At 37.7% G+C, this 27,755-nt stretch overlaps 2 protein-coding genes across 5 annotated transcripts in view; both read left to right on the top strand.

Annotated features, from left to right (window-relative positions):
* The window catches only part of AHCTF1 (AT-hook containing transcription factor 1), an 80,897-nt gene extending 66,384 nt beyond the window's left edge, over positions 1-14,513 (top strand). For 2 of the 4 annotated variants that reach the window (XM_032634720.1, XM_032634741.1), the window contains exons 31-36: positions 388-485; positions 2,546-2,754; positions 4,310-6,146; positions 10,767-10,900; positions 11,989-12,071; positions 14,049-14,513. In XM_032634720.1, coding sequence (XP_032490611.1) covers positions 388-485; positions 2,546-2,754; positions 4,310-6,146; positions 10,767-10,900; positions 11,989-12,071; positions 14,049-14,238 — 2,551 coding nt within the window. In that variant the 3' untranslated portion in view covers positions 14,239-14,513. The remainder of the gene's footprint in view (positions 1-387; positions 486-2,545; positions 2,755-4,309; positions 6,147-10,766; positions 10,901-11,988; positions 12,072-14,048) is intronic. The other 2 variants (XM_032634751.1, XM_032634731.1) reach the window with 1 other exon arrangement.
* A 965-nt stretch (positions 14,514-15,478) lies between these two features.
* LOC116741694 (kinesin-like protein KIF28P) overlaps positions 15,479-27,755 on the top strand; it is an 85,693-nt gene continuing 73,416 nt past the window's right edge. The window contains exon 1 of the mRNA XM_032608667.1: positions 15,479-15,547. Within this exon, the coding sequence (XP_032464558.1) occupies positions 15,479-15,547 (69 nt within the window). The remainder of the gene's footprint in view (positions 15,548-27,755) is intronic.

Here is a 27,755-nt window from a genome sequence, read left to right as displayed (position 1 = left end):
TAACATATTGAATCTGATTCTACTGAGTATATGGGGGAAATGTCTATAATATTTGATAGATTTATTTGAAGAATGTGGCCACAGATAATTAAAAATTGGCCTAAGTGTAATTTATACTGACCAGCATTTTAAAATCATTTTATTTGTAGTTTAAGGTCATGCCATTGTATTCAACAAAAAAAATTTAGAAAATAGGAAAAACAAATATAGCATTACTTGTTTCTAAATTCACTTGTAAATTATTTAGTATTATTCTGGATGAAGTTGCATGGTATTTTCTCTGAACCTCAGTTTTCATGAACAAAATGAAAAGTAAGAATTGGGTAAAGCAAGTTATAGCAGATGGAATCTTCTTACACACTAAAGTATATATTTCAATTTCTAAAGGAAAATCCTCACCCCGAAGTCCAAGGTACCTGTTTTAGACGAAGGACTAGTATCTGTTGAAAGCTGTACCTCTACAATTAGAGCAGGTAACAATAAATGTATGTATTATTTTGACTTTAGAATTATTTCATTTTAGTGTTGTGTCTAAAGAGTGTTCTATTCTTAGGACAAAAGAATCTGAATAATAATCCAGACTTTGTTATCTCAGTTATTCTCCAGTTGTTTCCCCAGCTAAAAATAGAATTCTGAGGAGGTGTGTTAGCTACCAAACAGTGGGTTGCTTATAAAACACTCTTTGGTTCTCATAGTGGAAGTCTTAGAATGTTTTTTGTGGACATATTTAAAGAAGAGCAAAGTAAATTACCAGTCCCCAGCCAGACTGCACACCTGCTTTTTGATCTTCTGAGATTCAGTTATATATACAGGGAAACTTCCATATTTATTCTGTGTTTGTGGTAACATATAGCCAAGATTGGCTTATTATTATTAGAAAATAATCTCAAATGACTGAATTTGCTCCAGGGAAAATGAACAGATACATGGAATTTGTTTTTTTTTTGAGTGCCTCCTCTCAGACCCTGACTATACAGAGATGAGGAACATATATTTTCCTCATTGAACTCACAGTTGGGTTTAGGAAAAGCAGACACCTTGAATGCCTGTGCCTAGAACTTGTCTAAGCATTTCACGTGAGGACTTGTCTAAGCATTTCACATATGGTGTTGACACTGTCTGACTCTAGAGCTCATGTTCTTAACCATTATATCCTTCTGCCTGTCACATTATGAATAGGGCTTAGGACAAGCTTGAGTAGACCTGTTCTCCCCCCACCCCACCCCGCCCATTAAGAATGTAATATATATTTACTGTAAAATAATCAGGAAATCATAGTCTCACATATAAAGTAAAAATCCCCATAACCCGGTTACCCAGTTTAAGAATCTATTATTAAGTGTCTTTTCCCTGAGTTTTTTTCCTGTGCATTTTTTTTTCCCAGTATGTTGAAAGAGGAGGTAAGTGCGGTGGATGGAGAATACCAAGGATTTAAACAGACTGCTTGGGTTCATAACCCTGTTCTGCACTTACTATGTATGAGACCATGAGCTATACCTCTGTTTCTTTGTCTATAAAATTTAATAGCTTTCACTGTTAATAAAAGCTCAGTAAATGTTAGCTATTATAAATTATTAACAATTAAATTTATTATAATCAACTTTTTTCACTTAACAGTATATTTAAGATATTTTTCCATGTCATTAATACAGATTAATTCTGTTTTTTTTAGTGGCTATAATAGTATTTCATAGTATGGATGTTCTGTGGTATGCTTAACTATTTGCTGATTGGTGAACAGTTTGAGCTGATGACCATTTTTGTTTGCTTTGCTGTCTCATTTCTGCAGTGAATATTATTGTGTATGCATCTTTGCACAGTCTGTGTCAGTGTTTCTTTTGAGCAGATTCCTAAACGTGGCCTTGCTGGGTCAAGGAGTGTGCACAGATTTTTAATATTTTATTGTTTTCGCCAGTAAAGGTTGTTTAAAGAGGAAGGTGAAAAATAAGGAGAAATTTTTCTTTATGATCCCCCCAATTTATTTAAGTGGTAGAATATGTGGCCATTTGGATGCTTTCTGCCAAAAGGGAAATATCTAGTCCTTTTCACAGCCAGATCAAAGCCCAGATTGCATGTCCCTCATGTAATTCTGTAATGGCTCAACAAGGATAGCTGGTTGTCTAGTAGTCACCTGGTGAACATAATTTTCAGATTAATAAGGAACAAACACATCTGAGCTCCTCAGAGCAGTTTATCGTCATATTGAAGTTTCACAGTAAGGGCAAGAATTATATTCTAGTTGAGAAAAACCAAAGTTGTCATTTTTAAATGTAAAATTTATCTTCTGTGTTTTATTTTTGTGGAAAGCAAATATGTATTGTTTAAACTGAGTGATTGGATACTGATGAAACAGGAGTGATATGTAAATCCTCATAGGCTTTTCCTCTTTTAAGATGTTAGAAATTTTTTGGCACTATGACAGTTTTTCAAGGAAACATTAAGTGCAATGCAGGCTTTTCCCTTCTGTTTGCTTCCCCAGTTGTGTATATATCTTTTTTTGTTTTTAGCTTAAAATATGGGAGATTAACTCTCATTTTTCTTTCAGCTATGGCTGATGTTCTTGGTGATGGTGGAAGCTCTGGGCTTGTTATCTCTGAAGGCCCTATTATCTCTGAACATAGGCTTGACCAGGAAACAGCACTGAACTTGAAAGAAGATCATGAAATAGAAGTTGATGTACTAAAAGCAAGTGTTGACTTACCAGAAGAAAAGCCTCCAATTTCTGATGATTCTCCTGATACTCAAGAAATTCATGTAAAAAAAATAATTTTTCATTTCTTTGTCAGTTTTGGTTTAGTTAGGTTTCAAACCATAGTTCAAATCTAATGTATTCATTTATTTGACTACTATATGAAAACCTCTTTATAAAAATCTGTGTTCAAAAAAGTATATAAATATATTGTGGAATTACAGAGCACATCCTTTAAGTAAGAAATTGTTTTTCATGAAAACCAAAAGGCTGTGTTAAAGAAGTCACAATTTTATTATTTAATTTTTGCTCAGTATCCGGTTCAAATAAAAGTTCTTTTAGCCATAAGAAAACAGATATTGGTTACTCTAGAGACATGTGTGACATCGAAACTATCCAGAGCATATATTTGAGAATAATTGAGTACAGTTAAATAGGATTCTTTCCCACCCCCCACCCTCCCCACCCCACCATTCATACTTGTGGGAAAATGCTGTTCTGCTGGCTGGGGTTTAACTTCTTAGACGCTCCAGAAAGGTGGGGGCTTTTTTGTGTGTGTGTGGGGGGGTGGTATTTAATATAACTTACATTTCCTAAAATTCCACCAAATCTCTTTTATTATCAACAGGCAACTTTTATATGATACATGAATTTAAGATGAAGAAAAATCACCTCTTCTAATTATTTATAGAGATGTGATTATATAATATTTGGGAGGTTTAACTCATAGAAATGTCATGGTTATCCATATTCAGTTTCATGAGTATTGTCACCGTGAGTTAGATGGATAAAGTCCCTGTTCCTTCAGCTGGGAAGCTAACACAATTTGTGGGCATGGTGTAAATGGGAATCCTCATTTCTGGGTATTTCCAGTCTTTCATTTCACTGAATGTTTGGGGAGTGGGAAAATGTCATTGTTTAGGTGGGTGGTAATGTTCTACCTTCTTGGTCAGGAGATCTCTCTGTTACTTTCTACCTCCTCCTTTTTCTCCCCTTCCCTTACCAAAAGGTAAATGCAAGGAGCATTCCTTCTTCCACCAAACCCTTGCAAGAGAGGTACTGAACTTGAAAGCCTTAGGAATTTCATGGTTTATGCAGCCCCAGCAAAGGGAAGAGGATTGAGTCTAGCCCAAGGGAGCTTATGTAGGTGAATTCTTCTTCAACCTTATGGGGATCATGCTGTTTAGAAAAAGTGTGGTTAGTTAGGTAATTTGGGGATTATCATTAAAACACAGTTTGGGGGTTGTTTCTTTTTCTCCAGTTAATTTTTCTTTCCTTGGGTGAGAATAGAATAAGTCCTTAATTATCACAACTGTTAGCATCATAATAATTTTTAAGGTTTTGTTAAGACTGTCTTTTTTAGCCAGGGAAATGTAGAATTCTACTTTTAATTCCATTCAGAATCTCAATCTTTTTCTATCTAGTTATTTTGACTGAGTGAGAAAGTCTGATTGCTTAAATGGATATTTTATAAAGTAAACCCATAAGTACATGCCATATCAAATGTAGTTTATGTTTGACAATTCATACACCGAGGGAGAGGTGGTCATGAAAAAAATTTATGCTTTAGGTTAAAATAAATGTATACATTAACAGTCTCTTATCTTTAATTCATTTTAGGTAATTGAACATGAAAAGCTTGAAGTTCAAGATTCAGGACAAGAGGCTAGGAATCTTTCATTTAGTGAGTTGTATCCCTCAGGAACTCTTAAGCTTCGATACAATTTTGATACCATTGAGCAACAGTTTTGTGACTTACCTGATAACAAAGACTCTGCTGAGTGTGACATTGCTGAAGTAGATGGGGAACTTTTTGTGCCACAGAGCAACTTTACCTTGATTTTGGAAGGTGAAGAAGGAGAAGTAGAGACAGGTGATTCTGCAGCATCTAATGTGCTAGCTAAAGCAGCTAATGCAGCCACTGAGGAAAAACACGTATACAGTGGCGAAAATGATAATCACGGACATGTTGCAAATTTGCCATCTGTCATAACTAGTGATCAGGAGTCCCAAAGGGTAGAGACATTACCATATGTGCCTGAACCAATTAAAGTAGCAATCGCAGAAAATTTATTAGATGTAATTAAAGACACAAGAAGTAAAGAAATTACTTCAGATACAATGGAACAGTCTATTCAAGAAAACATACCTTTAATAAGCCAAAAGGTAATGTGTTCCACCAGGTTAGCCAAATCTACATTTAAGACTGTTCAGGAAACAAGTACGGTGACTATAGATGTCAGCGAGGTTAATGACATGATTTCCTCCAGAACTCGCAACAGAGGACGTGTCCAAAACCTGAATGTCAAATCGGCACAACAGGACGAGTCAGCAGATGTTGCTACTCCTGAGATGCTGGGACTTTCAGTTATGAAGAAAACTAGGAAAACAAAAGAAATTTCAGGGGCTTTTGAAAGTGCCTGTTCTGATGATAAAGGAATATCTCATAACCAGCAAATACCTCAAAATTCTATTACTCCTAGGAGAGGAAGGAGAAAAAAAGAAATTAATCAAGACACTTTAGAAAATATTAATTCTGTGGAACCAGAATTACAGGTTACTCCAGGTAGGGAATTAAGAAGTTTAAAATCATCTCAGCTGTTGGAACCAGCAACTGAAGAAACTTCTTTTAGAAAAGAAGTTAAGCTTTCATCTGTTACAAAAAGGACTCCTAAACGAATTAAAAAACCTCTCGAAAATCAGGAAGGTGTTGAAGTTATAAATGATCTGAAAGTCAGTAAAGTAGCAAGTGCTAGCAGAAGTACCAGGAAATTGAGAAGTTCTAATTTGGAAACTTCTAAAAATACAGGATATAAACAAGATGGGGAGTCCATTGAAGAGCAGCTGCCAATTCAACATAGTAAACGGGTTAAAAAGAAAGAAGTTAGTCCGTCAGATGTAATAGAAGATTCCAAACTTGGTTCATCCCAGTTGACTCTTCAAGCAGAATTTGATACTCCTGCTACACCTAGGAAACGTGGTAGACCAAGAAAAATCAATCCATCTGAAGATGTAGAATCCGAGGCTGTTAAGGAAGCAAGAAGTTTCAAGAAGAGAGAAGGTCTCGGCATCCCAAGGAGATCTACAAGAAACACCCCAGCTAAAAGTGAAAATGCTGATGTTGGCAAACCAGCTTTAGAAAAATCAGTTTTAGTGCCAAATGAGGACCTTGTTACAGCGATGAGCTCTAAGAAGAAGCTTACAAAAAGGACTGAAAACCAAAGCCAAAAACGTTTATTACGCTCAATATCAGAAAAATGCATAGATGAAGAAATGACAGACAAAGAACCAAATGACCGAGAAGAAAAATTGCTTGCCACAGTTGCTTTGACTAGATCTTCCCATAGCACAAGGACTAGATCTAGCAAGACCATCTTGTTGCCAGACCTTTCGGAACCAAAAAATGAGTCTTTTTTATTTTCTTCTCCTGTGTCAAAGGTTCCAAGGAAAGAGAAAGGTACTTTTATTTCTTTTCAAAGCATAATTTTCATCTCATTCAAAGTCTTCAGTTTAAAAAAATTCTGTTGGTTCAAACATGATTAGATTTTGTGTTAAGGCACTAATGGATTATTTCTTCTAAAAATGATTTGTAGTTACAGGGAATTCCTCCCCCTTCAAAAAACAAAGACAAAAACCAATTTTGATCTTTTGATAGTAAAATTTAAATATTTTATATTTTAAAGTTTATTTTTAGGTTCAAGAATTTCTGTTTCACCATGACTTTTTAAATCCTATAATTCACTTGACATAGGTTTAATTTTTTAGAATAGTATTATTTCTCTTCATTCTGCCCTTATATCATGTGACTTAATTTTGGTTTCTCCCCAGATAGAACCATCATTTTTGGCTCATATCCCAGGTGATGTCCACAACTTCAAATTGTTTTGAAGGGAAACAGCAGTAGAATTCTATTGATTACAATACAGAAATTATTTAAATCCATATTCCCTATTGTCTATGAACTGGCAAGGCTACATGCCCAACCTCCCTCACTGACGATAAATGAGCTAATGATTGTACTGTTTGGTTGGTATAGTTCATACCTTCTCAACGGGAGTGATGTCTCTCCCAAAAGGGTGAAAATATCTTACTCTTTTTTATGTATAAGGCGGAGATATACATAAAGTACATAAACAGATATACAGTATTATCTGTGCTATTAAGATTTCTTGCGGGGTGGGGGGAATTCAGTGAGGGAGACAATTAAGGAAAAAGGTCTAAAAAGGTGCTGATAAAGATTAGGGACTTGTAAGTAAAGTAGGTGTCTTTGTTGTTCTACTAAACTTTTTTAAACTATTGCATGCATTTTTAAATGCATTAGTGAACATCCTATATAGTTGATTCCTGACTTGGGGAAGGCCAAGATAAAGATAAGTCATTTAAAAACCTGCAAACTGAAATTTTCTGTCTTCAACATTCACTGTGTAAAAACCTCTTTAAGTATATTGTATTCATGAAGTCCAGTTGTTATATTTACATAGCACAAGCCCAGGAAAGGGCCTTTTGCCATAGAATTGATCATTTGACCAAAAAATGATCTGTAGTTATAGGAGATTTTGGTAGTACTGTATAATCCAGTTTTTACATGCTGTTGGGAAAGTGTGGTTATGCTTATACTTGGCATGGAGGAAAATGAAATGACCAAATGTGTGAGATTTTAGCTGACTTTACTAAGCTGCTATTTTAGATAAAAGTTAAAATGAAAAGGAACAGTGAGTGGTAGAAGAATGTCATTAACAATTCTTTTATACTTTTCTAATGACTTTTAGAGTATAGTAAACGCAAAATTTGGGGGTTCTTTTGGTAGAGCATAGCCAAACATCTCAATGATTCTGATATTTGTTATCTTTACATAGTCGTCATCTGTATACATGTTAACTATAACTTTTTTCTGTAATAAAAATAATATATGCCTGCCACAGAAAATTAGAAATTAAAAGTATTTAGTCAAGTAGAGGACCAGTAACCACTGTTCACATTTTCTTGTATATCCTTCTAGTTGAATATATAGTTTGTTTTTTATAAAACCCAACAAACTACGGTTTGTGTATAGATATATATACTGCTCCCCCCACCTCCTACTTATTTCATGAGCATTTTTCCTCAAAACCCTGAGTGTTCGTGGTTTTGTATTTTTTTGTTTGTGTTTTACACATGGATAGAGTCCACGTGTGGCATTTCGTCTCACTTATGTGCTGCAGATCACTCAGGCATTCTCCTGCCAGGTATTTGAATTGTCTTCAGATTTTCTGGTATTAACAATAAGCATCTTCTAGTATGAGGTTAGAGAGAGGTTAGATAAGAAATTTGGGACTGAGATTTCTCACTTCTGCCATGTACTAGCTGGGCAGGAAATCATTTAACCTTTCTGAATCTTGTTTTCTCATCTTTACAGTGTGGGTAATAATGCCTACTACGTAGGGTTCTTGTGAGTATTGAGTATTCACTACTTTTTGTTAATTAACACCATCATTAGTTTCCTTTCTTATTTTGCCCTCAGATTATAGTTTCTACACTCCTACAATACCTTCTGTCCCTTGTGCCTATTCAACTTGCATTAAAAAAAAAAAAAAAAAACTCCTTCAAGGAGGGGTGGGAGGTACAGAGAAGAGTGGATACAGAAATATTATATGATTAGAAAGCTGGAGGCCACCCTCTATTTAATTGAAACATGTCGAAGAAACAGATATCATAGAATCACTAACTAAAAAGAATGTAAAGCTTTACATTTCAATAGATTTTCTCAAATTCCATTACTCAGCAGCAGATATTTAAGAAGGGTTTGCTGTATACCTGAGTCTATACTAGGGTATACATTCACCAGTTCATTTGATTCTCAGTATAACCCAATGTAGTACAGGTACTATTATTCCTTCTTTCCACAATGAGGAAATTGAAATTCAGTGAAAACTGAGCACCCACATCACCCAGGTAATGAATAAATAGTGATGTCTTGGAGCCGATTCCTGCTGGCTAGTGAGAGCCAGTTGTTAAATATTCAGGAATTTTGTGAGCCAGCCATGGAACATTTATAGCACAGAAATAAGCAAATGCTGTAAATCAGAGTTGCGTTTTTTGTTGTTGTTGGTTTTTCCTTCCCAGAAAGCTGTTTACCAGTACATTATTGGGTTTGAATCTATAGGACTTTTGAACTTCTTAGGCCTTAAGTAGCACTGGCCACCAAAACTTACCCTCAGGAAGCTTACCGAAGTACGCAAGGAGTTGCAAGTATAATAAAGTCTTGTCTGGCTAATAGAAGCGTATGGAAGGAATGGTGGGGCTGAACATTCTTGCGCGTGATAATGTATTTTTGTATTTCCTTCTTTATTCCTTTGGGTGCAGTGGGGAACTGTAGGTGAAAAATATGAGCTGGTCTTTGAAAAGCCAAAGAAGCTGTTGCTCCTGGTAGCCTGGAAAAAGAAAAATAGAATGTATCATTTTCGTAGAGCATAGATTTGTTTGCCTGTATCTTAACTGCAAAAGAGAGGAGTTACCACCAGTGCCACTTATGCCACTTATCAGCTGGGAGCGGAGATGACTTTTATTTCTGACCCTCTTTTGTTAAAAATCACATGCTTTACAGAATTTGATATCTGATAGAACTCTTGATTGTCCCGGTAGGTGAAATATCATTGAACTGTAATTTGGGAATTTTATTCCAAAGATTTGTAAATTATATTCTTGAAATAATAACATTATAACATGCAAACATCCATAAAGCACTTACCATATATTAACTTTATTCTAATCTTTAATCTCCACAGTAACTTTAAAGGGCCATTTTGAATCTCATTTTATAGAAACTGAGGCACAGAGAGGTTTAGGTAACTTGCTTTTTGTCCCACAGCTAATAAATCCAGAAGCTAGGATTTAATTTCTGGCAGACTGGTTCAACTGCACCATGCCACTTCCATAATTACATTGCTAAACTGCCATTAATATGGAGACTCTATAGTAAAAACAGGGAAAAAAATCTGAGATGAAGTGTGTGATTTTTTTTTTTTGCGGTACACGGGCCTCTCACCGCTGTGGCCTCTCCCGTTGCAGAGCACAGGCTCCGGACGCGCAGGCTCAGCGGTCATGGCTCACGGGCCCAGCCGCTCCGCGGCATGTGGGATCCTCCCGGGCCGGGGCACGACCCCGTGTCCCCCGCATCGGCAGGCGGACTCTCAACCACTGCGCCACCAGGGAAGCCCGATAAATATTTTTAATTACATACTTTCAAGTAATTCTTAATTAAACCATTTCTATTTGTCTGTGGAAAATCTTCCTATCAGCCTGTTTTTCTGTATTGTTACTTTCTGTTTGCTTTGTTCCTGTTATGCTGTGGACTTTTCTGTTGTTCCCCTTGCATGGAACAACTGGCTCAGAATAAGCTGAAAGGAAAGAGGGTTTGAGTCTCTTCTTTGTAAATAAAATTACTTCTTAAAATAAAAAACTTGCCTCTAGAAAAGTAGGAATTATGAAGCAAAGTAGCTCAGGTTACACAGGGCAGGCATACCTGGGAGATATTTGCAGATTAGGTTCCTTACTGTCACAATAAAGCAAATATCACATTAAAGCAGGTCACGCAGTTTTTTTGGTTTTCCAGTAAAAGTTATGTTTACACTATACTGTAGTCTCCTAAGTGTGCGATAGTATTTTTTAAATGTTCATACTTTAATTATAAAATACTTTATTGCTAAAAACTGCTAACCATCATCTGAGCTTTAAGCGAGGCTAATCTTTTTGCAATAGTAACATCAAAGATCCCTGATTACTGTACCAAATATAATAATAATGAAAAGGTTTGAACTACTGGGAGAATTACCAAAAATGTGACAGAGACATGAAGTGAACAAATGCTATTGGACAAATGGCACTGATAGACTTGCCACAAACCTTCATTTTGCCATACCATATTTCAAACCTTCAAATATGCCATACCTCTTTTTATTGTGCTTTGCGTTATTGCCCTTAACTGCACTTCACAGATCTTGCTTTTTGTTGCAAGTTGAATTTATATGTCTCTATACATAAAATAGATATATATAAATAGATATACAGTGTTTTGTTCTTTCTTTCTACCTTTCTTTAGCTAAAAAAATAGAGCCTCCTGTGCAGCTGCAAGAATTCGTTTCGGATTTATCTTCTCAATTTGTCTTCTCACCTCCTACTTTAAGGACCAGGCGGAAAAACACATCTAATACATCCAAACTTGTGGCTGAACTGGTAAGAAATGCATGGTTTTATTTGCGTGTGTATTTAAACATGCTTTTTATTTTTTTAAGCAATGCTTCCTACATAAACTTCTTAAGAAAGAGCAGACCTTTATACTATTAAGTCCAAAATAGTCTTTTCTGCACTTTGGGGGATACTACCTTTAAGACAGATTGGTATGTTACTCATGGTTTATTATTGGCAGCTGTAGTTTAAATTACCTATTAGGGGAAGGTAATTAAATAAATACATCCACCATAATTAGCTGGATGTATTTATTTAAAATGTAGGTCCCTGACCCCCCCTGGAGTGTCATTCACAGACCACACTTGGAGAGAGAGTGTTTCAGAACTGACTAGTTGCATGTAACTCTAAAATAAAAATAGTTCAGGGATTGAATGTGAGCATGATACCCTTATATTTACCAGTTCTAATTCATAGTATGTCTTGAATTATCTGCTGTGAGCCAGTTACTATACAAGGACAAAGGCACAAAAATAATTCAGGCAGATTCCTTGTTTTTCAGGAGTTCAGTTTAATTGAAGAGGCAAAAATACAGATAATTATTTCACAGCATGATAAGAATCATTTATACCCAGATAACCCTGTAGACCCTGTAGGTAAAGGAGATGGGCATTGCTGGAGGAGAAGACAGCAGATGCAAAGGCACAGAAGCCTGGTGATGCATGAGGAAGGGGGTGGGGCTGTTCACAAACCAGCAAATAGCCATGTCCATGCTTTAAGTAGTTTCGGTGAAAAGGGAATTCTAGGGAGGAAAAATAGTCACTGGTGGCCTAATTTTTATGCCGTGAGAGCCTGGCTTTGGACAGAGTCAATAGAACAAAAGGGCAGGGGACAATGGAAACATTCCAGAATAAAATTGATAAGACTTGGGGATAACAGTGTATGGGGATAAGGGATAATGAGCTGTCCTAGATGACCAGGGTTTCTACCAAAACATATAAGGAGTCCATTTGATATTTGTTAAGTTTAAATTCATTTAGCACTGTTTGGCTATATTCCTTGACTCAGGGTGGAACAGTTTAGATTTCAATTGTTTAATTACATAAGGTTCATCTTTTAAAATTTTTAACCCATAGGAAGGTGATGCTCAATCAATTGAAACTGTGGCAAAGCAACAAGTGAAAGGAACCAGGACTGCAAAAACAAAACAAGCAAGCAAGTAAGACTTTTCCTATGCTATTATTTTTTTCCGTTTTGTTTCTTAAAATTAGAGAAGACTCTTAACTTAAAAAGAGAAATTAAGCTCATCAGAAAAGGGTAATTCTTAGGGGCATTTATCTGCACTGGCTCTGTGTAATTGTTAGATTTCACTGCAGAAGGTGGCTTTCCTATATAGCATGAAAGCCCATTCATTCATCCTTTTTAAAGAAGGGTATCACCTCACACCAGTCAGAATGACTGTCATCAAAAAACCTACAAACAGGGCTTCCCTGGTGGCACAGTGGTTGAGAGTCCGCCTGCCGATGCAGAGGATACAGGTTCGTGCCCCGGTCCGGGAAGATCCCACATGCCGCGGAGCGGCTGGGCCCATGAGCCATGGCCGCTGAGCCTGCGCTTCCGGAGCCTGTGCTCCGCAATGGGAGAGGCAACAATAGTGAGAGGCCCGCGTACCGCAAAAAAAACCAAAACCTACAAACAATAAATGCTGGAGAGGGTGTGGAGAAAAGGGAACCCTCTTACACTGTTGGTGGGAATGTAAATTGATACAGTCACTATGGAAAACGGTATGGAGATTCCTTAAAAAACTAAAAAAGAACTACATATGACCCAGCAATCCCACTACTGGGCCATATACCCAGAGAAAACCATAATTCAAAAAGACACATGCACCCCAGTGTTCATTGCAGCACTATTTACAATAGCCAAGTCATGGAGGCAACCTAAATGCCCATCAACAGAGGAATGGATAAAGAAGATGTGGTACATATATACAACAGAATATTACTCAGCCATAAAAAGAAATGAAATTGAGTTATTTGTAGTGAGGTGGATGGACCTAGAGTGTGTCATACAGAGTGAAGTAAGTCAGAAAGAGAAAAACAAATATTGTATATTAACGCATGTATGTGGAATCTAGGAAAATGATATAGATGACCTTAATTGCCAAGCAGAAATAGAGACACAGACGTAGAGAACAAATGTATGGATACCAAGGGGAAAGGAGGGCCGTGGGGGGAATTGGGAGATTGGGATTGACACATATACACTACTGATACCATGTATAAAGTAGACAACTGATGGCAACATACTGTGTAATACAAGGATCTCTACTTAATGCACTGTAGTGTCCTAAATGGAGGGGATATATGTATATGTATGGCTGATTTATTTTGCTGTGCAGTAGAAGGTAACACAACATTGTAAAGCAACTATACTCCAATAAAAATTAATTAAAAAGAAAAAAAGAAGGCTAGTAGTAGTTGAATACCCACTGAATCTTTGTTTTTACAATGAGCTGGGGGAAGGGAGTGGGATGTTTCACCTTAGTAAAGATAGATAACTATCAGTAAAACTCGTTAAACACTTTAAAATTCTGTGATTATTTCACTATTAGCAATTAACATTTCATCCATGGGGAAATTACTCCATTTCAGATATATTTTGCTTAAGTTGAATTTCATAAAAGTACAAAGTAATCAATCCATTTTATCTTACTTTAAAAACTGATTTAACGAAAGCTTTTGACTATAATAACACTACATATAAATTGGCTTTCTGTATATGTGGAAAACTTCGTATTATGAAAATATATACACAGTTGCTAATTGCTGGTATTTGAGAATTGTCGTTTCTCATACATTTCATTATGGGCCTGCTGGGCTCTCATTCCATGGACTGGCTACTGGTACTTGACCCCTCCTTGTAACCCAGCAGTATTTATTAATACATATGAAACATTTAAGTGAAAATTCAGCAGTAATTGTTTTGAGTATCCCAATCATAAAGAAAATTTCTATCATGTGAAACCTTAACTCTGCCTCTGATTAGTTTGACTAAAGTTTTATTTCACTTCTCCTTTATAAAATAAAGCACTAGAAAAGACTAATCCCTAAAATTTCTTTCAATATATTGGGAAGCCAATTACATTTTATATTATAACATGTTTATTGTTACTTAAATTAAATCTTTATTTCAGAAACACAGAAAAAGAAAGTTGGTCACCTCCTCCAGTAGAAATTAAGCTGATTTCCCCCTTGGCAAGCCCAGTTGATGGAGTAAAGAGCAAACCAAGAAAGACTGTAGAAGTAACAGGAAAAAGTCTTGGGAGGAGCAGGAAGAAATTGTCTTCTTTTCCAAAGCAAGTTCTACGCAGAAAAATGCTGTAATTTTTTTCCAGTTTTTAACGTTCACCTATTTGTAAAGTCATCAGAATTGTGTGGATTATTAAAAATCATTAATTTGGAAGAAAAATAATTTATATAAATTATTGTAAATTTTTGTAAACAGAATGTCTTCAATAAGTAAAGTAACTCCATATGGAGTGTGATTCTTTTAGTCCAGGCAGTTTTTTCTATTTTATATATTAAGACTTCATACATTTATATAATATGTAAATATAGCTTATTATTGGAATGTTAAATAAAGCGTATACTTCACAGTAGTCTGTGTGTCTGTTAGATTTTTGAGAGGGGATTTCTGTTTTAATAATGATTTTATATGCTAGTAGGTATTGGTTCCATTTTCTTTCTCTGTGGTTAAAAGTATTAGACCAATTTTAAAATGAAGATGATTGAACTGGTTTTTTTAAGTTGCTGTTTTATAATGTATGCACTTTGCTTCTGTGATTAAGATTTCTAATCATAAATTGGGAAGGCTGTTAACGGTATTGAAATTGAATTATGGGCATGTAATTTTGCCACTTTTTTGTAGTTTAACATATTTTGTGCATTCTACCTCAAATTAGTAATTTTCCAAGTAATGCATTGGTTAAATATAATGTTGGCATTTCTTGTTCAGCAAGCTTAAAGGCTGTTATCCTTAAAGTCTCTTAATTATTCAGAGAGACTGATTATCCAGGTTAGACTGACCGGTTCACTGCTCACTAGCAACTTCTTCAAAGGGTTTGAGTAGTCAGAAAGGAAATGTAAAATACATCTGTTTCGTGGCTATTCAGTGCACCTTGTATGTGCCTGATATTCATAGAATGAGAAGTCTGATCAAGTTTTATAAATATTCTTGCCGTGAAGGAGCTTGCTACTGCATCGCAGAAATCCCTTAATATTCAGGTTTTAAAATGATAAATTCTCATAGGACCTCAGGCACAGAATATTGAGGATGGGTAAAGAGTGTGAGTAAATGTGGAAAAGGAAAAGAAAAACCACTGTTCTCTGCAATGTGACTGTATGCAATTAAGTGGTGATGCTTGATGTGGGCTATAAAATTCATCAATAAACAAGTATTGTAAAATTATAACAGGTAATGGATAGTGTAATGAATGGACCATTAATAATTGATTGTCTAGAAACAGACTGCTTTTGTTGGCTACGCTTTCAGTGTTTCAGTGTGAAGCATAAGCAGTGGACTTGCTACATTATTTTTCTACCAAATAATATGAATAATGGGAAAATGATGAAAATGCCTATGCCAAGTACTGACAGTGTGAGAGTGGCAGTACGAGTGCGGCCCTTCAGTCAGGTTAGTGATAAACGTTGCATTGCCTTGTTGAAAGTTTGACTATGACTTTCACTTTATTAATTTTTTTAATAATAATTATCAAACTTGTATTTAAGCTGCTTGTCATTTACCGAATATTAAATTTATTTAAATTAACTTGTTAAATGGGTAATTTAAAGATCTAAACATAATTCAGAAAACACTTCATTTCATTCGTTTGAGCAAATAGCACAATAAAAATATTGACAAGAAAAACGTATTGTCAAGTTAATAATTTTTTAAATCAGTGCAGTTTGGTGAATATAGACATGTGCTATGTATTTTTAATAATGTACTTTTTGCCCCTCAGAAACGATAGGTCATAAGCAAACAAATTCCCAGTTCTGAATGAGCTCTGCATTTTACAGGCTTTTATGTATAATTGTATTTATATAACTTTACAGAAACACCAGTCGTTAAACAATTTATGGATTATACTCATTCTGGGACCTTTAGCAATTGGCCTGTCTTTGATTATCAATGGAATAGTTGAATCTTAAGATAACTGTTAACAGTTGACCCCTTCAGCAGAGTTTTGATTGTTTGTTGTGTCTCAAACGCTGAACTAGAAACTGAGGATACAGTGTGCCGTCTATGTATGTTAATAATTTATAGCAGTATGTACCGTGGTAAGGTAAATCATCTTGGCACCCAGAGAAAGATCAGGTGTAGTTCATTCTGCCTGCACAGAACTTGAAGACTTCTGGAACTAGAAGCATTTGTGATGACCAAAAAGGATAAGTAAGATTTGGATAAGAGTATGCTAGAACGGCATGCAAAGGTTTATTTGACAGTAATTAATTCTGAATGGGATACAGTGTAATGATGACCTCATATTACATCTTTTTTCCCGCTGTACAATTTGCCACTTTTTCTTTCTTGTCCATTAAAACAAAATACTGCTTTGCACATTTCCAGTTGGTATCAGTTCTGCCCTGTCCCTTGACATTCCTCTGTATTGCAGAAAATATTGTAGCAATCAGGCAGATATATGATTAGATAACTTTATATGTATAACTAGACAACTTCAAGTGTAGCAGATATTTAAGGTTTCTAAAGTGGCATAGTTTCTCAGGGAACTGATGCAGAAAATGTCAAAGAATTAACTTGTGATCAGTAAATTAAATGTTTTGGCCAAAAAAAGGGAAATAAAACCATTTTATGACCTAACCCATCAACACATTGAAAGTTATTCCAGGGGTATTTTTCACTGGACTTTAATATCACTAAACTAACTGCAAGTTGTAAACAGTTAACAAGGATATAGAAATGGGCAGTAAAGCAGTTACATAATTATTCAGCCTTTAGGTCCACTAAAAGTGATTGCATTTGATTCAAATCGACCACCAAAGTTGGTTATCTTAGACTAGAATAGTAGCAAGGAGGAAAGAGAATGAATTCAAGAGGTGGTTTGGGGGTAAAGAGTTATGGATCACACCTGGACAACTGTTATACCGCCTTGGTGACCTAGACCCTGCCCAATTTTCTAACTTCATATCCAGTCTTTATCTTCACTGTGGGACCAGAGAACCAACTTTATGAGACTTCCTTTGTTGTAAGAAAAAGGCCGTCAGGAGCCTTTGAAGTCGGATGAACTTGGGTTCAAAACCTGACTTTATCACTTACCCACTGTGTAGCCTTCACGTTGTTAAGCTCTGAGCCTTGAATTCCTTACGTGTAAAATGGAGATATTGATACCTCACAGGGTCACTGTTACAAACACTGGATGAAATGATCTGTAAGTTAGCACTATGCTTAACGAGACAAGGAAACTTTTAATAGTAGCTGCTATAGTTTTTTCACCATAGTATCAATATCTTTTAAATGGTTTTATTGAAATTATAATTTATATTCTATACACTTAACTCATTTACAGTGTATAATTCAATTATTTTTAATATATTCACAGATACATGCAACCATCACCATGGCCAGATTTATTGGTAGAACATATTTAGCACCTCAAAAAAGAATGTACTTTTTTTTTTTTTTTTTGAGGAAATTCTTCAGGGTCAAACACAAAGACTAAAACAAATAAAAAACAAAAGATAATGCAGGTAGCAAACAAAAATCATTATCATCATAGTTAATACTGTCAGATAAGTAAGAGAAGATACTGAATCTATGACCCAGAAATAGAACGCTAGGAACAAAGTTAATCAGAAAACAAAAGTGAATTCCTACATATTTCTTTTTTTTCATTTTATTTTATTTTGATTACCAAAGCAAAGACATTGATAAAGCAAATACAATCTGCAATAATGAACACATCTGCAATAGATGCTAATTACCATTAAATTATATAATTTAGACAGTAAATATGGTCTATTTTTGCTTCTTTCCAATAGAATACATTTGATCACATTTTTTTTTATACAGCAGGTTCTTAGTCATCAATTTTATACACATCAGTGTATGCATATCAATCGCAATCACCCAGTTCAGCACACCACCACCACCACCCCCACCCCCACCGCTTTCCCCCCTTGGTGTCCATACATTTGTTCTCTGCATCTGTGTCTCAATTTCTGCCCTGCAAACCGGTTCATCTGTACCACTTTTCTAGGTTCCACATATATGCATTAATATACGATATTTGTTTTTCTCTTTCTGACTTCCTTCACTCTGTATGACAGTCTCTAGATCCATCCACGTCTCAACAAATGACCCAATTTTGTTCCTTTTTATGGCTAATTAATATTCCATTGTATACATGTACCACATCTTCTTTATCCATTCGTCTATTGATGGGCATTTAGGTTGCTTCTATGACCTGGCTATTGTAAATAATGCTACAATGAACATTGGGATACATGTGTCTTTTTGAATTACGGTTTTCTCTGGGTATATGCCCAGTAGTGAGATTGCTGGATCATATGGTAATTCTATTTGTATTTTTTTTTTTTTTTTTTTTTGCGGTACGCGGGCCTCTCACTGTTGTGGCCCCTCCCATTGCGGAGCACAGGCTCCAGACGCGCAGGCTCAGCGGCCATGGCCCACGGACCCAGCCGCTCTGCGGCATATGGGATCCTCCCGGACCGGGGCACGAACCCGTGTCCCCTGCATCGGCAGACGGACTCTCAACCGCTGCGCCACCAGGGGAGCCCTATTTGTAGTTTTTTAAGGAAACTCCGTACTGTTCTCCATAGTGGCTGTATCAATTAACATTCCATTAACAGTGCAAGAGGGTTCCATTTTCTCCACACCCTCTCCAGCATTTGTTGTTTGTAGATTTTCTAATGATGCCCATTCTAACTGTTGTGAGGTGATACCTCATTGTAGTTTTGATTTGCATTTCTCTAATAGTGTTGTTAAGCAGCTTTTCTTGTGCCTCTTGGCCATCTGTATGTCTTCTTTGGAGAAATGTCTGTTTAGGTCTTCTGTCCATTTTTGGATTGGGTTGTTTGTTTTTTTAATATCGAGCTGCATGAGCTGTTTATATATTTTGGAGATTAATCCTTTGTCAGATGTTTCATTTGCAAATATTTTCTCCCATTCTGAGGGTTTTCTTCTTGTCTTGTTTATGGTTTCTTTTGCTAGCAAAAGCTCTTAAGTTTAATTAGGTCTCATTTGTTTGTTTTTATTCCCATTACTCTAGGAGATGGATCAAAAAAGATCTTGCTGTGATTTATGTCAAAGTGTTCTTCCTATGTTTTCCTCTAAGAGTTTTATAGTGTCTGGTCTTACATTTAGGTCTCTAATCCATTTTGAGTTCATTTTTGTGTATTGTGTTACGGAATGTTCTAATATCATTCTTTTACATGTCGCTGTCCAGTTTTCCCAGCACCACTTATTCAAGAGGCTATATTTTCTTCATTGTATATCCTTGCCTCCTTTTTCATAGATTAGTTGACCATAGGTGCGTGGGTTTACCTCTGGGCTTTCTATCTTGCTCCATTGATATATGTTTCTGTTTTTGTGCCAGTACCATATTGTCTTGATTACTGTAGCTTTGTAGTATAGTCTGAACTCAGGGAGTCTGATTCCACCAGCTCCGTTTTTTTTCCCTCAAGACTGCTTTGGCTATTCGGGGTCTTCTGTGTCTCCATAGAAATTTTAAGAGTTTTTGTTATAGTTCCATAAAAAATGCCATTGGTAATTTGATAGGGATTGCACTGAATCTGTAGATTGCTTTAGGTAGTATAGTCGTTTTCACAATATTGATTCTTCCAATCCAAGAACATAGTATATCTCTCCATCTGTTGGTATTATCTTTAATTTCTTTCATCAGTGTCTTATAGTTTTCTGCATACAGGTCTTTTGTCTCCCTGGGTAGGTTTATTCCTAGGTATTTTATTCTATTTGTTGCTGTGGTAAATGGGATTGTTTCCTTAATTTCTCTTTCTGATCTTTCGTTGTTAGTGTATAGGAATGCAAGAGATTTCTGTGCATTAATTTTGTATCCTGCAACTTTACCAAATTCATTGATTAGCTCTAGTAGTTTTCTGGTAGCATCTTTAGGATGCTCTATGTATAGTCTCATATCATCTGCAAACAGTGACAGTTTTACTTCTTCTTTTCCAATTTGTAATCCTTCTATTTCTTTTTCTTCTCTGATTGCCAAGGCTAGGACTTCCAAAACTATGTTGAATAATAGCGGTAAGAGTGGACATCCTTGTCTTGTTCCTGATCTTAGAGGAAATGCTTTCAGTTTTTCACCATTGAGAATGATGTTCGCTGTGGGATTGTCGTATATGGCCTTTATTATGTTGTGGTACGTTCCCTCTATGCCCACTTTCTGGAGAGTTTTTGTCATAAATGGGTGTTGAATTTAGTCAAAAGCTTTTCCTGCATCTATTGAGATGATCGTATGGTTTTTCTTCTTCAATTTGTTAATATGGTGTATCACATTGATTTGCATATATTTAAGAATCCTTGCATCCCTGGGATAAATCCCACTTGATCATGGTGTATGACCCTTTTAATGTGTTGTTGGATTCTGTTTGCTAGTATTCTGTTGAGGATTTTTGCATCTATACTCATCAATGATATTGGTCTCTACCTTTCTTTTTTTGTAGTATCTTTGTCTAGTTTTGGTATCAGGGTGATGGTGGCCTCATAGAATGAGTTTGGGAGTGTTCCTTCCTCTGCCAGTTTTTGGAAGAGTTTGAGAAGGATGAGTGTTAGCTTTTCTCTAAATGTTTGATAGAATTCAGAGTTTGAGAAGGATGGGTGTTAGCTCTTCTCTAAATGTTTGATAGAATTCATCTGTGAAGCCATCTGGTCCTGGACTATTGTTTGTTGGAAGATTTTTAATCACAGTTTCAATTATTACTTGTGATTGGTCTGTTCATATTTTCTATTTCTTCTCGGTTCAGCCTTGGAAGGTTATACCTTTCTAAGAATTTGTCCATTTCTTCCAGGTTGTCCATTTTATTGGCATAGAGTTGCTTGTAGTAGTCTCTTAGGATGCTTTGTATTTCTGCGGTGTCTGTTGTAACTTCTCCTTTTTCATTTCTAACTTTATTGATTTGAGTCCTCTCCCTCATTTTCTGGATGCGTCTGGCTAATGGTTTATCAATTTTGTTTATCTTCTCAAAGAACCAGCTTTTAGTTTTATTGATCTCTGCTACTGTTTTCTTTGTTTCTATTTCATTTATTTCTGTTCTGATCATTAGGATTTCTTGCCTTCTGCTAACTTTGCGTTTTGTTTGTCCTCTTTCTCTAGTTCCTTTAGGTGTAAGGTTAGATTATTTATTTGAGATTTTTCTTGTTTCTTGAGGTAGGCTTGTATTGCCATAAACTTCCCTCTTAGAACTGCTTTTGCTGTATCCCATAGATTTTGTATTGCCGTGTTTTCATTGTCATTTGTCTCTAGGTATTTTTTGACTTCCTCTTTGATATCTTCAGTGATCTCTTGGTTATTTAGTAACGTAGTGTTTAGCCTCCATGTGTTTGTGTTTTTTACGTTTTTTCCCCTGTAATTCATTTCTAATCTCATAGCATTGTGATCAGAAAAGATGCTTGATATGATTTCAATTTTCTTAAATTTACTGAGGCTCGATTTGTGACCCAAGATGTGATCTATCCTGGAGAATGTTCCGTGCGCACTTGAGAAGAAAGTGTAATATGCTGTTTTTGGATGGAATGTCCTATAAATATCAATTAAATCTATCTGGTCTATTGTGTCATTTAAAGCTTCTGTTTCCTTATTTTCATTTTGGATGATCTGTCCATTGGTGTAAGCGAGGTGTTAAAGTCTCCCGCTATTATTGTGTTACTGTCAATTTTCTCTTTTACAGCTGTTAGCAGTTGCCTTATGTATTGAGGTGCTCCTATGTTGGGTGCATATATATATTTATAATTGTTATATCTTCTTCTGGGATTGATCCCTTATCATTCTATAGTGCCCTTCCTTGTCTCTTGTAACATTCTTTAAAGTCTATTTTATCTGATATGAGCATAGCTACTCCAGCTTTCTTTTGATTTCCATTTGCATAGAATATCTTTTTCCATCCCCTCACTTTCAGTCTTAAGTGGGTGTCTTGTAGACAGCATATATATGGGTCTTGTTTTTGTATCCATTCAGCAAGCCTGTGTCTTTTGGTTGGAGCATTTAGTCCATTCACGTTTAAGGTAATGATCGAAATGTATGTTCCTATGACCATTTTCTTAATTGTTTTGAGTTTGTTTTTGTAGGTTCTTTTCTTCTCTTCTGTTTCCCAGTTAGAGAAGTTCCTTTAGCATTTGTTGTAGAGCTAGTTTGGTGGTGCTGAATTCTCTTAGCTTTTGCTTGTCTGTAAAGCTTTTGATTTCTCCATTGAATCTGAATGAGATCCTTGCCAGGTATAGTAATCTTGGCTGTATGTTCTTCCCTTTCATCACTTTAAGTATATCATGCCACTCCCTTCTGGCTTGTAGAGTTTCTGCTGAGAAATCAGCTGTTAACCTTATGGGAGTTCCCTTGTATGTTATTTGTCATTTTTCCCTTGCTGCTTTCAATAATTTTTCTTTGTCTTTAATTTTTGCCAATTTGATTACCATGTGTCTCCGCGTGTTTCTCCTTGGGTTTATCCTGTATGGGACTTGCTGTGCTTCCTGGACTTGGGTGGCTATTTCCTTTGCCATGTTAGGGAAGTTTTTGACTATAATCTCTTGAAATATTTTCTCGGGTCCTTTCTCTCTCTCTTCTCCTTCTGGGACCCCTATAATCCGAATGTTGTTGCATTTAATGTTGTCCCAGAGGTCTCTTTGGCTGTCTTTATTTCTTTTCATTCTTTTTTCTTTATTCTATTCTGTGGCAGTGAGTTCCACCATTCTGTCTTCCCGGTCACTTATCCGTTCTTCTGCCTCTGTTATTCTGCTATTGATTCGTTCTAGTGTAGTTTTCATTTCAGTTATTGTATTGTTCATCTCTGTTTGTTTGTTCTTTAATTCTTCTAGGTCTTTATTAAACATTTCTTGCATCTTCTCAATCTTGGCCTCCATTGTTTTTCCAGGGTCCTGGATCACCTTCACTATCATTATTCTGAATTCTTTTTCTGGAAGGTTGCCTATCTCCACTTCATTTAGTTGTTTTTCTGTGGTTTTATCTTGCTCCTTCATCTGATACATAGCCCTCTGCCTTTTCATCTTGTCTATCTTTCTGTGAATGTGGTTTTTGTTCCACAGGCTGCAGGATTGTAGTACTTCTTGCTTCTGCTGTCTGCCCTCTGGTGGATGAGGTTATCTAAGAGGCTTGTGCAGGTTTCCTGATGGGAGGGACTGATGGTGTGTAGAGCTGACTGTTGCTCTGGTGGGCAGAGCTCAGTAAAACTTTAATCCACTTGACCGCTGATGGGTGGGGCTGGGTTCCCTCCCTGTTGGTTGTTTTGCCTGAGGCAACCCAACACTGGATCCTACCTGGACTCTTTGAGGGAGCTAATGGCAGACTGTGGGCGGGCTCATGCCAAGGAGTACTTCCCAGAACTTCTGCTGCCAGTGTCCTTGTCCCCATGGTGAGCCACAGCCACCCCCCACCTCTGCAGGAGACCCTCCAACACTAGGAGGTAGGTCTGGTTCAGTCTCCCCTGGTTTCACTGCTCCGTCCCCTGGGTCCCGATGCGCACACTACTTTGTGTGTGCCCTCCAAGAGTCGAATCTGTTTCCCCCGGTCCTGTCGAAGTCCTGCAGTCAAATCCCAGTAGGCTTCAAAGTCTGATTCTCTAGGACTTCCTCCTCCCATTGTCAGACCCCCAGGTTGGGAAGCCTGACATGGGGCTCAGAACCTTCACTCCAGTGGGTGGACTTCTGTGTTATAAGGTATAAGTGTTTGGCAGTCTGTGAGGCACCCACGCAACCAGTTACGGGATTTGGTTTTACTGTGATTGTGCCCCTCCTAGTGTCTCACTGTGGCTTCTCCTCTGTTTTTGGATGTGGGGTATCTTTTTTGGTGAGTTCCGGTGTCTTCCTGTCAATGATTGTCCAGCAGCTAGTTGTGATTCTGGTGTCCTCACAAGAGGGAGTGAGAGCACATCCTTCTACTCAGCCATCTTGGTTTCAGGCCCAGGATGTCTGTACTCTTTAGCTATCATCCTTAGTCCCCCAGTCCTAAACAACCATTAAACTAATCCCTGTTTCTGCATATTTCCCTGGTCTGTACAATTTGTATAAATGGAATTATATAGTCTTTTATGACTGCCTTCTTTCACTCAGCATAATGTGTTCAAGGTTTATCCATGCTGTAGCATATGTCAAAAATTCATTTCTTTATGGCTGGATAATCCATTGTATGGATATACCACATTTTGTTCCTCTATTCCTCAGCTATTTTGTGTCAGGGTTGTTTCCACCTGTTAGCTATATGAATCATGTTGCTATAAACATTTGTTTACAAGTTTTTGTGTGGACACGTTTTCATTTGGTTATATACCTATGCATGGAACTGCTGAGTCATATAGTAACTCTATGTTATCATTTGTGGAATTGCCAGACTTTTCCAAAGCAGATGCACCATTTTATATTACTACTAGCAGTGTATGAGGGTTCCAGTTTCTCTAATTCAGGCTAACACTTGTATCTTACTTCATTATAGCCATTATAGTTGGTGTGAAGTGGTATCTCATGGTTTTTCGGGTAGACTGCCTATTTCCTCTTCATTTGTTAGGTCTGGTGGGTTTTTATCTTGCTCCTTCATCTGCTGTGTGTTTTTCTGTCTTCTCATTTTGCTTATCTTACTGTGTTTGGGGTCTCCTTTTTGCAGGCTGCAGGTTCGTAGTTCCCGTGGTTTTTGGTGTCTGTCCCCAGTGGCTAAGGTTGGTTCAGTGGGTTGTGCAGGCTTCCTGGTGGAGGGGACTAGTGCCTGTGTTCTGGTGGATGAGGCTGGATCTTGTCTTTCTGGTGGGCAGGTCCACGTCTGGTGGTGTGTTTTGGGGTGTCTGTGGCCTTATTATGATTTTAGGCAGCCTCTCTGCTAATGGGTGGGGTCGTGTTCCCGTCTTGCTAGTTGTTTGACATAGGATGTCCAACACCGTAGCTTGCTGGTCGTTGAGTGAAGCTGGGTGCTGCTGTTGAGATGGAGATCTCTGGGAGATTTTTGCCGTTTGATATTCCATGGAGCTGGGAGGTCTCTTTTGGACGGGTGTCCTGAAGTTGGCTCTCCCACCTCAGAGGCACAGCACTGCCTCCTGGCTGGAGCACCAAGAGCCTTTCGTCCACACGGCTCAGAATAAAAGGGAGAAAGAGTAGAAAGAAAGAATTAGTAGAAGTAGAAAGAAAGAAAGAAAGAAAGAAAGAAAGGAGGGAGGGAGGGAGGGAGGAAGGAGGGAAGGAAGGAAAAAAAAGAAAGAAGATAAAGTAAAATAAATATAAGAGTTATTAAAATAAAAAAATAATTATTAAGGGGAAAAAAAAACAGACGGATAGAACCCTAGGACAAATGGTGGAAGCAAAGCTATACAGACAAAATCTCATACAGAAGCATACACATACTCACAAAAAGAGGAAAAGGGGAAAAAATAATATATCTTGCTCTCAAAGTCCACCTCCTCAATTTGGGATGATTCGCTGTCTATTCAGGTATTCCACAGATGCAGGTAATCAAGTTGATTGTGGAGCTTTAATCCGCTGCTCCTGAGGCTGCTGGGAGGGATTTCCCTTTCTCTTTGTTCTCATAGCTCCCAGGTGCTCAGCTTTGGATTTGGCCCCACCTCTGCGTGTAGGTCGCCGGAGGGCGTCTGTTCTTCACTCAGTCAGGACGAGGTTAAAGGAGCTGCTGATTCGGGGGCTCTGGCTCACTCAGGCCCGGGGTGGGGGGGGGGAGGGAGGGGCACGGAGTGCGGGGCGGAGCCTGTGGTGGCAGAGGCCGACATGACTTTGCACCAGCCGGAGGCGCGCCGTGCGTTCTCCCGGGGAAGTTGTCCTTGGATCCTGGGACCCTGGCGGTGGCGGGCTGCACAGGCTCCCCGGAAGGGGGGTGTGGATAGTGACCTGTGCTCGCACACAGGCTTCTTGGTGGCGGCAGCAGCAGCCTTAGCGTCTCATGCCCATCTCTGGGGTCGGTGCTTTTAGCCACGGCTCGCGCCCATCTCTGGAGCTCCTTTAAGCAGCGCTCTTAATCCCCTCTCCTCGGGCACCAGGAAAAGAAGAGGTAAGTAAAAGCCTCTTGCCTCTTCGGCAGGTCCAGACTTTTCCCCGGACTCCCTCCCGGCCAGCCATGGCGCACCAATCCCCTGCAGGCTGTGTTCACGCCGCCAACCCCAGTCCTCTCCCGGTGCTCCGACCGAAGCCTGAGCCTCGGCTCCCAGCCCCCGCCCGCCCCGGCGGGTGAGCCGACAAGCCTCTCGGGCTGGTGAGTGCTGGTCGGCACCGATCCGCTGTGCGGGAATCTCTACGCTTTGCGGGAATCTCTCTGCTTTGCCCTCCGCACCCCTGTTGCTGTGCTCTCCTCTGCAGCTCCGAAGCTTTCCCCCTCCGCCACTCGCAGTCACTACCCGCAAAGGGGCTTCTAATGTGTGGAAACCTTTCCTCCTTCACAGCTCCTTCCCACTGGTGACGGTCCCGTCCCTATCCTTTTGTCTCTGTTTATTCTTTTGCGCTACCCAGGTACGTGGCGGGGGGGGGTGGTTCTTGCCTTTTGGGAGGTCTGAGGTCTTCTGCCAGCGTTCAGTAGGTGTTCTGTAGGAGTTGTTCCACGTGTAGATGTATTTGTGGTGTATCTGTGGGGAGGAAGGTGATCTCCGCGTCTTACTCTTCCGCCATCTTCCCGGAAGCCTTCCGTATCTCATGGTTTTGATTATGCATTTTCCTGATGACTAATGATGTCATGCATCTTTTCATGTACTATTGCCTATTAGTATATCTCCCTTGGGGAAATGTCTGTGCAAATCCTTTGCTCATTTTTATATTGGATTATCTTTTTATATTGAACTGTTCTTTATATATTCTAATAAAATTTCTTACTAGATATATGATTTGAGAATCTCCCAAAGGGTCATCTTTTCATCCTTTGAAACACAAAAGTTTTTAATTTTGAAGTCCATTTTTTTAAATTGTGCTTTTGATGTTACATCTCTCTTTGCCCAATCCAATGTCATGAAGATTTATGTTTTCTTTTTTAGTTTTAGCTCTTACATTTAGGGCTTTGGTCCATTTTGAGTTGATTTTTATATATGATGTGAGTTAAGGATCCAAGTTCATTCTTTTGCATGTGGCCATTGAGTTTTCCCAGCACCATTCCTTCTAAAGGCTATTCTTTCTCCATTTTGGCAGCCTTGTTGAAAATCAGTTGATCACAGATGTTTGGGTTTATATCTGGATTCTTCACTTCATTACATTAATCTGTATGTGTGTATGTGCCAGTACCACACACACTTGATCACTATTGGTTGTACTGAATTGTGAAGTTGGTGTGAATCCTACTTTTTTCTTCTTTTTAAAGATTGTTTTGGCTATTCTGGATGCCTGGCAGTTCCATATGAATTTTACAATCAGCTTGTCAATTTCTACAACGAAGTCAGGTGGGATTCTAAAAGAGATGGCATTGGATGTACATCAGTTTGGGGAGCGTTATCTTAATAATGCCAAGTCTTTTGATCTATAAAATGGGGTGTTTTTCTAATTTTTAGAAACAATGTTTCTAAATTCCCACAGTGTTTTGTAGTGTTCAGAGTATATGTTTTGTACTACTTTTGCTAACCTTATTCTTAAAGATTTTATTCCTTTTGGTAGTATTAGAAATGAAATTTTCTTAATTTCCTTTTCAGATTGTTTA

This window comes from Phocoena sinus, chromosome 1, assembly GCF_008692025.1.
Source record: "Phocoena sinus isolate mPhoSin1 chromosome 1, mPhoSin1.pri, whole genome shotgun sequence".
In the NCBI taxonomy this organism is placed as follows: domain Eukaryota; kingdom Metazoa; phylum Chordata; class Mammalia; order Artiodactyla; family Phocoenidae; genus Phocoena; species Phocoena sinus.
This window is presented reverse-complemented; position numbering and strand designations above follow the sequence as displayed.